General features: G+C 45.1%; 1 protein-coding gene across 1 annotated transcript; it reads left to right on the top strand.

Annotated features, from left to right (window-relative positions):
• The first annotated feature begins 6 nt into the window (after positions 1 to 6).
• LOC120062812 (protein C9orf135-like) lies at positions 7 to 16,673 on the top strand. The gene is made up of 6 exons (XM_039012885.1): positions 7 to 256; positions 352 to 463; positions 689 to 822; positions 5,397 to 5,468; positions 14,003 to 14,063; positions 15,387 to 16,673. The coding sequence occupies exons 1-6, from the start codon at positions 207 to 209 to the stop codon at positions 15,570 to 15,572; spliced, it is 615 nt and encodes a 204-aa protein (XP_038868813.1). The 5' UTR covers positions 7 to 206; the 3' UTR covers positions 15,573 to 16,673.
• Positions 16,674 to 16,918: the final 245 nt, after the last annotated feature.

The following is a 16,918-nucleotide window of genomic DNA, read 5'->3' as shown; positions in this document are numbered from 1 at the left end:
GGGACTATGCTATTTTACTGCTATGGAATGTTACTCACGTTCTAATCTTTGCTTTAACGGTCCCGTTCTATGACGTCACAGTAATTGGAATGGAATTTGGAAGCCTCTTAATTTTGCTAGCTGAGTATCCTGAGTGCAAAAGGCTTCCTTCAGTTCAGTGGAAGTTTTATTGGTGAATCACGGTTCAGTCTTCAAACTCAGTCACCATGTCTGATACCAAGATGTATTACAGCAGACCAACTCTTATTTCCAATTGGTAAGTAGACTAGCCAACTATTCATTCTAAAATATCTCTCAACATCACAGCTATCTGCAGATCACATGAATGATGTACATATTATTTCCATCTAGGCATAAAAACAGAGAGGCCGAACCCAAAGACTATGACTTCACTCGTTGTCCAGATGGAAAGAAGAAACTCAGCAAATCTACCTACAAACACTTTGGAACCTACATGGATGCTGTGAGCAATACCTCTTCTTTGTGAAACAATAGGAGATTATATATCAAGGTTTTTTATTTGATCTTGATTGTTCACGTATCAGTTGGCCTTTAATATATATATATATATATATATTTTGTTGTTGTTGCTGCTGCTGTAACATAATCTACTCCTTACCGAAGTTCCCTTTGGGGGAAAAAAAACAATATATTCTAAGAGTTCTATTCTATTCTGTTTAACCTCCAGGATTGGAGCACAAGTACAGAAACCCAAATGTCACAGTATCTACTGAAGAGAGATTATGAGCCCAAGAAGATTCTCAAGTCTATGGTAGAGGCTGGCCACTTCCAGTCTACAGACTTTGACAAACGTACAGTCAGGTAGGTTGTAACTGTAGCATGGTGCCATTAGGTACAGTAGCTGGCTATAGGAGAACTGTAGCATAGTGCCATCAGGTACAGTAGCTGGCTATAGGAGGACTGTAGCATAGTGCCATCAGGTACAGTAGCTGGCTATAGGAGGACTGTAGCATAGTGCCGTCAGGTACAGTAGCTGGCTATAGGAGGACTGTAGCATAGTGCCGTCAGGTACAGTAGCTGGCTATAGGAGGACTGTAGCATAGTGCCGTCAGGTACAGTAGCTGGCTATAGGAGGACTGTAGCATAGTGCCGTCAGGTACAGTAGCTGGCTATAGGAGGACTGTAGCATAGTGCCGTCAGGTACAGTAGCTGGCTATAGGAGGACTGTAGCATAGTGCCGTCAGGTACAGTAGCTGGCTATAGGAGGACTGTAGCATGGTGCCGTCAGGTACAGTAGCTGGCTATAGGAGGACTGTAGCATAGTGCCGTCAGGTACAGTAGCTGGCTATAGGAGGACTGTAGCATAGTGCCGTCAGGTACAGTAGCTGGCTATAGGAGGACTGTAGCATAGTGCCGTCAGGTACAGTAGCTGGCTATAGGAGGACTGTAGCATAGTGCCGTCAGGTACAGTAGCTGGCTATAGGAGGACTGTAGCATAGTGCCGTCAGGTACAGTAGCTGGCTATAGGAGAACTGTAGCATAGTGCCGTCAGGTACAGTAGCTGGCTATAGGAGGACTGTAGCATAGTGCCGTCAGGTACAGTAGCTGGCTATAGGAGGACTGTAGCATAGTGCCGTCAGGTACAGTAGCTGGCTATAGGAGGACTGTAGCATAGTGCCGTCAGGTACAGTAGCTGGCTATAGGAGGACTGTAGCATAGTGCCGTCAGGTACAGTAGCTGGCTATAGGAGGACTGTAGCATAGTGCCGTCAGGTACAGTAGCTGGCTATAGGAGGACTGTAGCATGGTGCCGTCAGGTACAGTAGCTGGCTATAGGAGGACTGTAGCATAGTGCCGTCAGGTACAGTAGCTGGCTATAGGAGGACTGTAGCATAGTGCCGTCAGGTACAGTAGCTGGCTATAGGAGGACTGTAGCATAGTGCCGTCAGGTACAGTAGCTGGCTATAGGAGGACTGTAGCATAGTGCCGTCAGGTACAGTAGCTGGCTATAGGAGGACTGTAGCATGGTGCCGTCAGGTACAGTAGCTGGCTATAGGAGGACTGTAGCATAGTGCCGTCAGGTACAGTAGCTGGCTATAGGAGGACTGTAGCATAGTGCCGTCAGGTACAGTAGCTGGCTATAGGAGGACTGTAGCATAGTGCCGTCAGGTACAGTAGCTGGCTATAGGAGAACTGTAGCATAGTGCCGTCAGGTACAGTAGCTGGCTATAGGAGGACTGTAGCATAGTGCCGTCAGGTACAGTAGCTGGCTATAGGAGGACTGTAGCATAGTGCCGTCAGGTACAGTAGCTGGCTATAGGAGGACTGTAGCATAGTGCCGTCAGGTACAGTAGCTGGCTATAGGAGGACTGTAGCATAGTGCCGTCAGGTACAGTAGCTGGCTATAGGAGGACTGTAGCATGGTGCCGTCAGGTACAGTAGCTGGCTATAGGAGGACTGTAGCATGGTGCCGTCAGGTACAGTAGCTGGCTATAGGAGGACTGTAGCATAGTGCCGTCAGGTACAGTAGCTGGCTATAGGAGGACTGTAGCATAGTGCCGTCAGGTACAGTAGCTGGCTATAGGAGGACTGTAGCATAGTGCCGTCAGGTACAGTAGCTGGCTATAGGAGGACTGTAGCATAGTGCCGTCAGGTACAGTAGCTGGCTATAGGAGGACTGTAGCATGGTGCCGTCAGGTACAGTAGCTGGCTATAGGAGGACTGTAGCATGGTGCCGTCAGGTACAGTAGCTGGCTATAGGAGGACTGTAGCATAGTGCCGTCAGGTACAGTAGCTGGCTATAGGAGGACTGTAGCATAGTGCCGTCAGGTACAGTAGCTGGCTATAGGAGGACTGTAGCATAGTGCCGTCAGGTACAGTAGCTGGCTATAGGAGAACTGTAGCATAGTGCCATCAGGTACAGTAGCTGGCTATAGGAGGACTGTAGCATAGTGCCATCAGGTACAGTAGCTGGCTATAGGAAGACTGTAGCATAGTGCCATCAGGTACAGTAGCTGGCTATAGGAGGACTGTAGCATAGTGCCATCAGGTACAGTAGCTGGCTATAGGAGGACTGTAGCATAGTGCCATCAGGTACAGTAGCTGGCTATAGGAGGACTGTAGCATAGTGCCATTAGGTACAGTAGCTGGCTATAGGAGGACTGTAGCATAGTGCCGTCAGGTACAGTAGCTGGCTATAGGAGGACTGTAGCATAGTGCCGTCAGGTACAGTAGCTGGCTATAGGAGAACTGTAGCATAGTGCCGTCAGGTACAGTAGCTGGCTATAGGAATACTGTAGCATAGTGCCGTCAGGTACAGTAGCTGGCTATAGGAGGACTGTAGCATAGTGCCGTCAGGTACAGTAGCTGGCTATAGGAGGACTGTAGCATAGTGCCGTCAGGTACAGTAGCTGGCTATAGGAGGACTGTAGCATAGTGCCGTCAGGTACAGTAGCTGGCTATAGGAGGACTGTAGCATAGTGCCGTCAGGTACAGTAGCTGGCTATAGGAGGACTGTAGCATAGTGCCGTCAGGTACAGTAGCTGGCTATAGGAGGACTGTAGCATAGTGCCGTCAGGTACAGTAGCTGGCTATAGGAGGACTGTAGCATAGTGCCGTCAGGTACAGTAGCTGGCTATAGGAGCACAAAAAACACAAGCACTAAAAGCTAAATCTACTTTGTCGTTCTCACTGACCATTCAGGAGCACATTCTCATTGACCAATCAGGAGCACATTCTCACTGACCATTCAGGAGCACATTCTCACTGACCATTCAGGAGCACATTCTCACTGACCATTCAGGAGCACATTCTCATTGACCAATCAGGAGCACATTCTCACTGACCATTCAGGAGCACATTCTCACTGACCATTCAGGAGCACATTCTCATTGACCAATCAGGAGCACATTCTCACTGACCATTCAGGAGCACATTCTCACTGACCATTCAGGAGCACATTCTCATTGACCAATCAGGAGCACATTCTCACTTCCCATTCAGGAGCACATTCTCACTGACCAATCAGGAGCACATTTTCACTGACCATTCAGGAGCACATTCTCGCTGACCATTCAGGAGCACATTCTCACTGACCATTTAGGAGCACATTCTCACTGACCAATCAGGAGCACATTCTCACTGACCAATCAGGAGCACATTCTCACTGACCAATCAGGAGCACATTCTCACTGACCAATTAGGAGCACATTCTCACTGCCCATTCAGGAGCACATTCTCCCTGCCCATTCAGGAGCACATTCTCACTGACCAATTAGGAGCACATTCTCACTGACCAATCAGGAGCACATTCTCACTGACCATTCAGGAGCACATTCTCACTGACCATTCAGGAGCACATTCTCACTGACCAATTAGGAGCACATTCTCACTGACCAATTAGGAGCACATTCTCACTGACCATTCAGGAGCACATTCTCACTGACCAATCAGGAACACATTCTCACTGACCAATCAGGAGCACATTCTCACTGACCAATTAGGAACACATTCTCGCTGACCATTCAGGAGCACATTCTCACTGACCAATTAGGAGCACATTCTCACTGACCATTCAGGAGCACATTCTCACTGACCAATTAGGAGCACATTCTCACTGACCAATTAGGAGCACATTCTCACTGACCATTCAGGAACACATTCTCACTGACCAATTAGGAGCACATTCTCACTGACCAATTAGGAGCACATTCTCACTGACCATTCAGGAACACATTCTCACTGACCAATCAGGAGCACATTCTCACTGACCAATTAGGAACACATTCTCGCTGACCATTCAGGAGCACATTCTCACTGACCAATTAGGAGCACATTCTCACTGACCAATTAGGAGCACATTCTCACTGACCATTCAGGAGTACATTCTCACTGACCAATTAGGAGCACATTCTCACTGACCATTCAGGAACACATTCTCACTGACCAATTAGGAGCACATTCTTCTCCTTCATGGGGAAACTCATAGCAAGGCTGCACCTTGTTTTTACACTCAAAGACTCTTTATTCAATTAATTTCAAATAACTTTTGTTTCCTGAGAGGGAACTTCATGTGTGGTAAAGGATTGGTACCTAGAAGACACATAACACATAACACTGAACACACAAACATATATACATGTATGCAGTTACAGGCTATACACCAGTGGAGGCTGCTAAGGGGAGGACGGCTCATAATAATGGCTGGAACGGAGCGAATGGAATGGGTTTTGATACCATTCCACCTTTTCCGCTCGAGCCATCACCACGAGCCTGTCCTCCCAAATGAAGGTGCCACCAGCCTCCTGTGCTAGACACATACAGTATATTCATGATGTTGCAGTAGAATATTGAGATGCTATGTATGCTATGTGCAGAGATTTACAAAAGGACATTTAGGTGGACACAATGTGTTGATCCAGTGTTGTTTTACTGCAGAGACACAGCAGGACATGTGACTGGTGTGACCAATAGCATCCTGCCACATCATCGCCCCGGGCATGACAAGATGTAAGAGGCTGTTCTCTGTTCTTCTTGCTTCGACACACACTCAGTAACCAGTTTTCTCTTGTACTAGAGGACAGTGAGGACGGTGAACTGTCGACTCCAAATGGTGTCGCTACTACTGTCTGCCAAAAGAGGGCGATATGACTGTTTGGTCGTTCTCCTTGTTGTGCACATTCTCCTTGTTGAATAATCACATTATTTTACACAACAACAACAAAAATCTCAAATGTTGATATTGACAAGATTAAAATATGATAACAGCTGAGAAAACAGTGCTGTAAGCAAAGTTGGAGAGGTTTTGAACATCCTTTGTTGAGAGGGCAGGAGCAAACACTTGACTTTTGCTCCAGTGGAACCCCTTTGTTTCCAACTTAAAGCGGTCAAATAGTCCTGTAGTGAACATTACTTTCAAACACAATTGCAAAAGACATGGAGAGCGCCTGTGGAAACAGTGATGTATTCCTGATGTCGTCGTGGATCCTGACTGTGTGGGAGGCTAGGGCTACAGCTCACAACAACATTTGTAGTGTGTCTCACACACCAGTCACCCACACACACATCACTCCCGCTTTTAGAAGGCTTGGCAACACTTAACACAACATTCACTTAACAACATTTGAGTCATGCCAAGAGACCTTTCATGAACATCTGTCTGTATTTTTTTTAGTGTAGGCTATAAAATCTCCCATTCACAAACAGTCTGGGCATAGTGGCAATTTTATTTTACCTTTATTTTATTAGGGAGTCATACTGAGACCAATGTCTCTTTTACAGATGAGCCCTGAATTACATAAATGACAGCAAATACACACATCAAAAAAATACAAAATGCAAGCAGAAATAAAACAATAATACAATCAGTGTTTATCAAATCAAACTTGATTTATAGTGAATTTCAAATCGGAATAGACTTTACAGTAGAACAACAAAGAGAAGATGCATCAGTAACAGGCAGGTCCTAATCATGCAGCACATGTAACAGATGTGAATATAAACACCATGTTGACTGGAGCCTGGGAGGTTGCCTCTGGGGGTCTGCCCAAAGAGAGTTATTCAGCAGTAGATTCTTTCAGGTTCCTGTGAGGGCACCCATAGACTGGTGGAGACTGCTGAGGGGAGGACAGCTCATAACAATGGCTGGAACAGAGCAAATGAAATGGCATCAAACCATGTGTTTGATGTATTTGATACCCTTCCACTGATTCCGCTCCAGCCATGAGCCCGTCCTCCCCAATTAAGGTGACACCAACTTCCTGTGCTATAGACCTAATATGATGTAAATCAGATCATATCAATCAAATGAAATGTTATTGTTCACATACACATGGTTAGCAGATGTTAATGCGAGTGTAGCGAAATACTGTTTCTAGTTCCGACAGTGCAGTAATATCTAACAAGTAAATCTAACAAATTCACAACGACTACCTTATACACACACATAATGTAAGGGGATGGAATAAGAAGATGTACATATAAATAAATGGATGCGCGATGGCCATGCGGCATAGGCAAGATGCAATCGATGGTATAAAATATCAAAATCAAATCAAATATATTTATATAGCCCTTCTTACATCAGCTGATATCTCAAAGTGCTGTACAGAAACCCAGCCTAAAACCCCAAACAGCAAGCAATGCAGGTGTAGAAGCACGGTGGCTAGGAAAAACTCAGTAGAAAGGCCAAAACCTAGGAAGAAACCTAGAGAGGAACCAGGCTATGAGGGGTGGTCAGTCCTCTTCTGGCTGTGCCGGTTGGAGATTATAACAGAACATGGCCAGGATGTTCAAATGTTCATAAATGACCAGCATGGTCAAATAATAATAATCACAGTAGTTGTCGAGGGTGCAACAAGTCAGTACCTCAGGTGTAAATGTCAGTTGGCTTTTCATAGCCGATCATTGAGAGTATCTCTACCGCTCCTGCTGTCTCTAAAGAGTTGAAAACAGCAGGTCTGGGACAGGTAGCACGTCCGGTGAACAGGTCAGGGTTCCATAGCCGCAGGCAGAACAGTTGACACTGGAGCAGCAGCACGGCCAGGTGGACTGGGGACAGCAAGGAGTCATCATGCCAGGTAGTCCTGAGGCATGGTCCTAGGGCTCAGGTCCTCCGGGAGAGAGAAAGAAAGAAAGAGAGAACTAGAGAGAGCATACTTAAATTCACACAGGACACCGGATAAGACAGGAGAAATACTCCAGATATAACAGACTGACCCTAGCCCCCCGACACATGAACTACTGCAGCATAAATACTGGAGGCTGAGACAGGAGGGGTCAGGAGACACTGTGGCCCCATCCGATGATACCCCCGGACAGGGCCAAACAGGCAGGATATAACCCCACCCACTTTGCCAAAGCACAGCCCCCACACCACAAGAGGGATATCTCTAACCACCAACTTACCATCCTGAGACAAGGCCGAGTATAGCCCACAAAGATCTCCGCCACGGCACAACCCAAGGGGGGGCGCCAACCCAAAATACAGTATATACATATGAGATGAGTAATGTAGAATATGTAAACATTATTAAAGTGGCATTATTTAAAGTGACTAGTGATAGCATTATTAAATCAATTTATTAAAGAGGCCAGTGATTGTAGTCTATGTTGGCAGCAGCCTATCTATGTTAGTGATGGCTGTTTAACAGTCTGATGGCCTTGAGATAGAAGCTGTTTTTCAGTCTCTCGGTCCCAGCTTTGATGCACCTGTACTGACCTCGCCTTCTGGATGATAGCGGGGTGAACAGGCAGTGGCTCAGGCAGTGGCTCGGGCAGTGGCTCGGGTGTCCTTGATGATCTTTTTGGCCATCCTGTGACATCGGGTGCTGTAGGTGTCCTGGAGAGCAGGTAGTTTGCCCCCAGTGATGCCTTGTGCAGACCGTACTACCCTCTGGAGAGCCTTGCGGTTTAGGGCTTTAGAAGTTTGTGAGGGTTTTAGGTGACAAGCCAATTGTCTTCAGCCTCCTGATGTTGAAGAGGCGCTGTTGCGCCTTCTTCACCACGCTGTCTGTGTGGGTGGACCATTTCAGTTTGTCCGTGATGTGTACGCCGAGGAACTAACTTTCCACCTTCTCCGCTACTGTCCCGTCGATGTGGATGGGGGGGGGGGGGGGGGGGGGGTCTGCTCCCTCTGCTGTTTCCTGAAGTCCACGATCATCTCCTTTGTTTTCTTGACGTTACGTGAGAGGTTATTTTCCTGACACCACACTGCGAGGGCCCTCACCTCCTCCCTGTAGGCTGTCTCGTTGTTGTTGGTAATCAAGCCTACCACTGTAGTGTCGTGTGCAAACTTGATGATTGAGTTGGAGGCGTGCATGGCCCCGAGGTCATGGGTGAACAGGGAGTACAGGAGAGTGCTGAGAACACACCCATGTGGGGCCCCAGTGTTGAGGATCAGCGGGGTAGAGATGTTGCTTTCTACCTTCACCACCTGGGGGCAGCCCGTCAGAAAGTCCAGGACCCAGTTGCACAGGGCGGGGTCAAGACCCAGGGTCTCAAGCTTAATGATAAGTTTGGAGGGTACTATGGTGTTGACTGCTGAGCTGTAGTCAATGAACAGACAGCATTCTTACATACAGTTGAAGTCGGAAGTTTACATACACTTAGGTTGGAGTCCTTAAAACTCATTTTCAACCACTCCACAAATTTCTTGTTAACAAACTATAGTTTTGGCAAGTCGGTTAGGACATCTACTTCATGCGTGACACAAGTAATTTTTCCAACAATTGTTTACAGACAGATTATTTCACTTATAATTCACTGTGTCACAATTCCAGTGGGTCAGAACTTTACATACACTAAGTTGACTGTGCCTTTAAACAGATTGGAAAATTCCAGAAAACGATGTCATGGCTTTAGAAGCTTCTGATAGGCTAATTGACATCATTTGAGTCAATTGGAGTTGTACCTGTGGATGTATTTCAAGGCCTACCTTCAAACTCAGTGCCTCTTTACTTGATATCATGGGAAAATCAAAAGAAATCAGCCAAGACCTCAGAAAAAAAAACTCCACAAGTCTGGTTCATCCTTGGGAGCAATTTCCAAACGCCTGAAGGTACCTTGTTCATCTGTACAAACAATAGTACGCAAGTATATACACCATGCAGCCGTCATACCGCTCAGGAAGGAGAAATGTTCTGTCTCATAGAGATGAATGTACTTTGGTGCTAAAGTGCAAATCCATCCCAGAACAACAGCAAAGGACCTTGTGAAGAGGAGGAAACTGGTACAAAAGTATCTATATCCACAGTAAAACGAGTCCTATATCAAAAGGCTGCTCAGCAAGGAAGAAGCCACTGCTCCAAAACCGCCATGATAAAGCCAGACTACGGTTTGCAACTGCACATGGGGACAAATATTGTACTTTTTGGAGACCTCTGGTCTGATGAAACAAAAATACTGTTTGGCCTTAATGACCATCATTATGTTTGGAGGAAAAAGGGGGAGGCTTGCAAGCCGAAGAACACCATCCCAACTGTGAAGCACGGGGGTGGCAGCATCATGTTGTGGGGGTGCTTTCCTGCAGGAGGGACTGCAGGAGGGACTGGTGCACTTCACAAAATAGATGGCATCATGACGAAATAAAATGATGTGGATATATTGAAGCAACATCTCAAGACATCAGTCAGGAAGTTAAAGCTTGGTCGCAAATGGGTCTTCCAAATGGCTTAAGGACAACAAAGTCAAGGTATTGGTACCTCAATCCTATAGAGAATTTGTGGGCAAAACTGAAAAAGCGTGTGAAAGGAAGGAGGCCTACAAAGCTGACTCAGTTACACCAGCTCTGTCAGGAGGAATTAAAGTTAAACCAAGTTAAACAATTTAAAGGCAATGCTGCCAAATACGAATTGAGTGTATGTAAACTTCTGACCCACTGGGAATGTGATGAAAAAAATTTAAGCTGAAATAAATCATTCTCTCCACTATTATTCTGACATTTCACAGTCTTAAAATAAAGTGGTGACCTAAGACAGGGAATTTCTACTAGGATTAAATGTCAGGAATTGTGAAAAACTGAGTTTAAATGTATTTGGCTAAGGTGTATGTAAACTTCCGACTTCAACTGTAGGTATTCCTCTTGTCCAGATGGGATTGTGCAGTGTGATGGCGATTGCATCGTCTGTGAACCTATTGGGGTGGGTATAGGGTATCAGGTAGGCTGGAGGTGATATGATCCTTGACTAGTCTCTCAAAGCACTTCATGATGACAGAAGTGAGGATTACGGGGCGGTAGTCATTTAGTTCTGTTACCTTAGCTTTCTTGGGAACAGGAACAATGGTGGCCATCTTGAAGCATGTTGGGACAGCAAACTGGGATAGGGATTGATTGAATATGTCCATAAACACACCAGCCAGCTGGTCTGCGCATGCTCTGAGGACGTGGCTAGGGATGCCGTCTGAGCCGGCAGCCTTGCGAGGGTTAACACATTTAAATGTTTTACTCACGTCGGCCACATTGAAGGAGAGCCCACAGTCTTTGGTAGCGGGCCGTGTCGGTGGCACTGTATTGTCCTAAAAGCGCGCAAAGAAGTTGTTAAATTTGTCTGGGAGCGAGACGTCGATGTCCGCGACGGGGCTGGTGTCTTTTTGTAATCCGTGATTGTCTGTAGACCCTGTAGACTCTACTTTGTCTCTATACAGACGCTTTGCTTGTTTGATTGCATTGCGGAGGGTATAGCTAGACTGTTTGTATTCGGTCATGTTTCTAGTTGCCTTGCCAACCTCTTGACACTAGGGGGGCGCCATTTCGACTTTGTAAAAATTCGTTCCCAAATTAAACTGCCTCGTACTCAATTCTTGCTCGTACAATATGCATATTATTATTACTATTGGATAGAAAACACTCTCTAGTTTCTAAAACCGTTTGAATTATTTCTCTGAGTGAAACAGAACTCATTCTGCAGCACATTTCCTGTCAGGGAGTGAGATTTCAGAAATCGAGGTCCCTGTTCTGAGGTCAGTTTATAAGTCCCCATGTAAGCCATCGGGCTACATGCACTGCATACGCCTTCCTCTAGATGTCAGTAAGCGGGGAGAATTTGAATGGAGTGGATTGCGCAATCTGGGGCCCTATATAAGACCGTGGAACGGAAGTACCGTTCTTTTCAACGGGGCGCCTGGCGCATCAGGGACATCACAATGGCCTCCTGCAAAGCTTTCGTTTTAGCAGTTCTGTATCTCCGGTCATGTTTTTATTCGTTATAGTTGTTAAAGACATCATAAGGTAGTTAATTTAAACCGACTTATAGCAGTTTATATCAGTTTATTGCGATTTTCCTGGATTTCTTTGTGATGCGCTTTCACGAGTTGGACACCTCTCCAGTGGGTGGCTATCGTTAGCTGCTATTTCCACATAAGAAGAGGACATCTTTCAACCAAAAGACGATTGTTCTGGAGAAAGGACACCTTGCCCAAGATTCTGATGGAAGCTCGGCAAATAGTAAGCAATCTTTATGTTGTTAATTCGTATTTATGTTGACAAATGTCAAATAATAATTCCGCCATGAATTTCGGTGCGGTCTCGCTTTAGCGCACGCTGTATGCTGAAGTAACGTTAATTTTAAAAATGTAACACAGCGATTGCATTAAGAACTAATTTGTCTTTCATTTGCTGTCCAACTTGTATTTTTTAGTCAAGTTTATGAATAGTTTTCGATTAGAATAGGTGCCTCTCCAAGATGGCGCCGGACAGATTGCTTGAAGTTTTGGCCACTAATCACATTGTATAACCACGATTTGTGCCGCTAAATATGCACATTTTCGAACAAACTCTATATGCGTTGTGTAATATGATGTTATAGGACTGTCATCTGAAGAATTCTGAGAAGGTTAGTGAAAAAATTAATATATTTTGGTGGTTTATACGTTATCGCTATTTTTGGCTTGAATCAATGCTGTTGTGATGTTTGCTATTGTGGTAAGCTAATATAACGCTATATTGTGTTTTCGCTGTAAAACACTTAGAAAATCTGAAATATTGGCTGGATTCACAAGATCTGTGTCTTTTATTTGCTGTACGCTGTGTATTTTTAATAAATGTTTTATGATGAGTAATTAGGTAATACACGATGGTCTCTGTAGTTATTCTAGTCGCTTTGGTGAGAGTTGTGATGGTGGCTGCAATGGTAAACTATGATTTATACCTGAAATATGCACATTTTTCTAACAAAACATATGCTATACAATAAATATGTTATCAGACTGTCATCTGATGAAGTTGTTTCTTGGTTAGTGGCTATTTATATCTTTATTTGGTCGAATTTGTGATAGCTACTGATGGAGTAAAAAAATGGTGGAGTAAAAAAGTGGTGTCTTTTGCTAACGTGGTTAGCTAATAGATTTACATATTGTGTCTTCCCTGTAAAACATTTTAAAAATCAGAAATGATGGCTGGATTCACAAGATGTGTATCTTTCATTTGGTGTCTTGGACTTGTGATTTCATGAACATTTTATTATATGATATCCCTGTGGCTTTAGGCTAGGCTATGCTAGTCAGCTTTTTTGATGGGGGGGATCCCGGATCCGGGTTTGTGAGGCGTTAGAGGTTAAATGCGGTGGTTCGTGCTTTCACAGTTTCTGGTTAGGGAAGGTTTTAATAGTTACAGTGGGTACAACATCTCCAATGCACTTCCTAATAAACTTACTCAGCGTATACATCGATGTTATTGTCTGAGGCTACCCGGAACATATCCCAGTCCACATGATCGAAACAATCTTGAAGCGTGGAATCTGATTGGTCAGACCAGCGTTGGATAGACCTAAGCACGAGCGCGACCTGTTTTAGTTTCTGCCTATAGGATGGGAGCAACAAGATGGAGTCATGGTCAGATTTGCCGAAGGGAGGGCGGGGGAGGGCCTTGTATGCATCGCGGAAGTTTGAGTAGCAGTCGTCCAATGTTTTGCCCGAGCGGGTATAACAATCAATGTGCTGGTAGAATTTAGGTAACCTTGTTCTCAAATTAGCTTTGTTAAAATCCCCAGCTACAATAAATGCAGCCTCAGGATATAAGGTTTTCAGTTTACATAGAGTACAGTGAAGTTCTTTCAGGGCCGTCGAGGTTTCTGCTTGGGGGGGGATATACTGTGACTACAATCAATGAGAATTCTCTTGGAAGATAATGTGGTCGGCATTTGTTTGTAAGGAATTTTAGTTCAGGTGAACAAAAGGACTTGAGTTCCTGTATGTTGTTGTGATTACACCATGAGTCGTTAATCATGAGGCATACACCCTCGCCCTTCTTCTTACCAGAGAGATGTTTGTTTCTGTTGGCGCGATGCATGAAGAAACCCGGTGGCTGTACCGACTCTGACAACATATCCTGAGTGAGCGATGTTTCCGTGTTACAATCTGTTACAATCTCTGATGTCGCTCTGGAAGGCAACTCGTGCCCTAATTTCATCCACCTTGTTGTATAGAGACTGGGCATTGCCGAGTAATATGCTCGGAAGCGGTGAATGGTATGCTCGTACTGTATGATGCAATGAGTCATTCACTCTGCACCGTCAAACCTGTTTAAAAGTGTCTGTCTCCGATTCCAGGAAGTTGGACTCCACATATGCAGTGGATTACCTGCCCCCATGGGACTCCAGCAAAGAGGCGGTGAGTTTGAGTGTCAAACATAACCCCGTTCAAACCTAAAAACACCTTTTCAAACGGATATCACCATTTCATAGTCTTCTGCTTTATTATTCAATTACTATTCCTTGCTTCTCCTCCTCCTGTACATACTGTTTCCTCTCATCTGACACACATCAACCATGTGATGAAATATACATTTTCATGTACCGTCATGTATAGAATTTTATTAGCCGTAACATTAGTGCTTACATTTGAGTGTTTCTACTATGTCATGTGTCATCATTTGGCCGTTCCAGAAGCACTTGTGATAGGCTGCTCTGTCAGCAGTGGCAAGTTTCTAGTGTTTAATGTGTGGTTTTATTTTTTCCTCCGTATAACTGTTCCCAGATGTGTAATATAGTGTCTAATGCTCTACAGGAGGACTAGTCTCTAGGATTCTGAGCTCTGGGCTTACCCTGCAGGGAGCTGCATACGTTTCATATTCAACTTTTCATTCCATTATTATTTTTTTAACTTCTCATTTTTAACAGGAAATAAAAACAAAGTATGGATTATAGTGCAATAGGTTTCCCATGTGGAGAGATTGTGTGGATTTCTGATTCCCCTATTTTGTAAACTTTTGTGATTTTTTTGTTGTTGTTGAGATGAATACATTTGAGGACATGTGTGTGTGCTGATTTCTGTTATCAATGTCCACCTATTGCTGAGGTTGGCTACCTGTTCTTAGAAGACTGTACTGCTGTTCAAGAATCTTGGCAATAATTTGAAAAGGGACCAAATCTGAAACTTTTTCAAAGTAGATGTTTTAAGCTTCGATAAATGTCACTGCATAGAACCAATTTGTAGACCCACATTAAGCTAGTTTGCGATCAAAGTACAACATTTCCACAACTCTTTGTCTTGAGCAAAGAACTAGTGATAGACTCAAACCTTGTCACATTTACACCCCAGGGCTTTACACCGGTGCCTGGCCTAACCCCAGGGCTTTACACCGGTGCCTGGCCTAACCCCAGGGCTTTACACCGGTGCCTGGCCTAACCCCAGGGCATTACACCGGTGCCTGGTCTAACCCCAGGGCATTACACCGGTGCCTGGTCTAACCCCAGGGCATTACACCGGTGCCTGGCCTAACCCCAGGGTTTTACACCGGTGCCTGGCCTAACCCCAGGGTTTTACACCGGTGCCTGGCCTAACCCCAGGGTATTACACCGGTGCCTGGCCTAACCCCAGGGTATTACACCGGTGCCTGGCCTAACCCCAGGGTTTTACACCGGTGCCTGGCTTAAAGCCTTGATCCTGTGAAAAAGCAGCATCTACATCCACACGTTGTGTCTCCCCCTCCAGAGGACCATGAAGGGCCTAGCAGCAGACAGCATTCCTGACTACAGGAAGCCCCAGTCCCAGTTCACAGACACCGCCGACTACCGTCGCGGGGGCAGGAACACCTGGCAGGATGAGAGCGGGGTCTATGGTACCCTGGGAGCCACATCCAGGGCCCAGGCTCAGCCATCCAACCCCATCTGCCCCTAGAACCCTCACCCTCCCTGGGGAACCACCACAGCATGGCCTCCTTAACCTGGTTCTCACTGACCAATACTATTTTTCTCACTACAGACTTTACTGTAGCAACTTTTTACCTCAGTATTTCTCTTTCTTTCACCTCAAGCTATTGCTGTTTTGTCATTTTTACATGAATAAAGCAAGTATTGCATGCCCAACGTTTATGTTTTCCAACAACAGTGTTTCATTGGAGTGGTGTCAGTGGAAATGGATACACCGCTGTGCTCAGTATTGGTGTTGCATCCCTCAGTGTTCAGTTCAGTCTTTTAGCATCTGGTGTCTCTCTGTGAGGTTTATAATATGTATCTTCTGGTGTTTTCCCCTCCCATCTCCCAGGGTTAGGGTTGTCCAGTCATTTATAATGTGTATCTCCCAGGGTTAGGGTTGTCCAGTCATGTCTTTCTGTTGTTATTTCTACATCCCATCCTATTACTTCATTGTTCTAAGTTCCTCCAACAAAAGTGTCCGTGTTCGTTCTCTCAGCAGAGGCAGAAATGAACAAACCAATAATTCAACAATAACAGTCCAAGACCTCTGGGTCTCTCTTCAACTTTAAAAACGTTCTTATTGAATTACACAGGTTGTTAGGCTGAATGTGAGCGAACTACCTCCCTCCTGGGGTTTGACCTGTACGTGACCTGGAAACAAACCCAGACCCTTAAAGCTTGTGTGTGTGTGCGTGTGCAGGCATGGAGTGTGTGGGAGCCTGTTAACACGTCCCTATACACCATGGACATGGCGGTGCTTTGTGCAAATTTTATTTACATGAAATTGTGAACTTCCTGGCGAACCCCCCCCCCCCCCCCCCATGGGATCTGAACCATTTCCGTTGGCCTGTAAAGCACATGTGTGTGTGGGTGTCTGCTTGCTGTGACCCGACCTAGCCTACACCTTGGACATGAGATAGACTGAGAGAAAACACATCCTGCCGTGTCTTCTTCTTGTCTTCTTCCAATGTGCATTCAGTGGAACTGTGCTCATTATACTGTCTCTGTATAATGTCTATACTGTATATCTCTGCTGCTGGGTGAAAAAAAAACGACAGTTGGAATTGTTCACGTTAAAATAAAAAGTTTTGAGGGCACAAATCGGTGTGTGGGTCTCCTTTGTGCATTTAGAAAAGCAGTGGATGAGTGATTGTGTTACTAGAGAGAGTGACTGCATGCAGAATTCTGCAAAAATATCCTCCGTGTACAACATAAAACACCAAATAATGCATGCAGAGCAGAATTAGGCCAATACCCGCTATTTTTAGAATGTACGTTAAATTCTACAACCACCTAAAAGGAAGCGATTCACAAACCTTCCATAACGAA

The sequence above is a fragment of the Salvelinus namaycush genome, chromosome 18 (assembly GCF_016432855.1).
Source record: "Salvelinus namaycush isolate Seneca chromosome 18, SaNama_1.0, whole genome shotgun sequence".
NCBI classification, from domain to species: Eukaryota; Metazoa; Chordata; class Actinopteri; order Salmoniformes; family Salmonidae; genus Salvelinus; species Salvelinus namaycush.
The sequence above is the reverse complement of the archived record's forward strand: the minus strand, read 5'-3'. Positions and strand labels throughout refer to the sequence as shown.

Excerpts from the sequence above, each read along its gene's own strand:
- LOC120062812 (XM_039012885.1), top strand. The coding sequence starts at position 207 with ATGTCTGATACCAAGATGTATTACAGCAGACCAACTCTTATTTCCAAT. Across the intron at positions 823-5,396 it reads TTTGACAAACGTACAGTCAG|AGACACAGCAGGACATGTGA; the intron begins GTAGGTTGTAAC and ends GTTTTACTGCAG. Across the intron at positions 5,469-14,002 it reads CGCCCCGGGCATGACAAGAT|GAAGTTGGACTCCACATATG; the intron begins GTAAGAGGCTGT and ends CTCCGATTCCAG.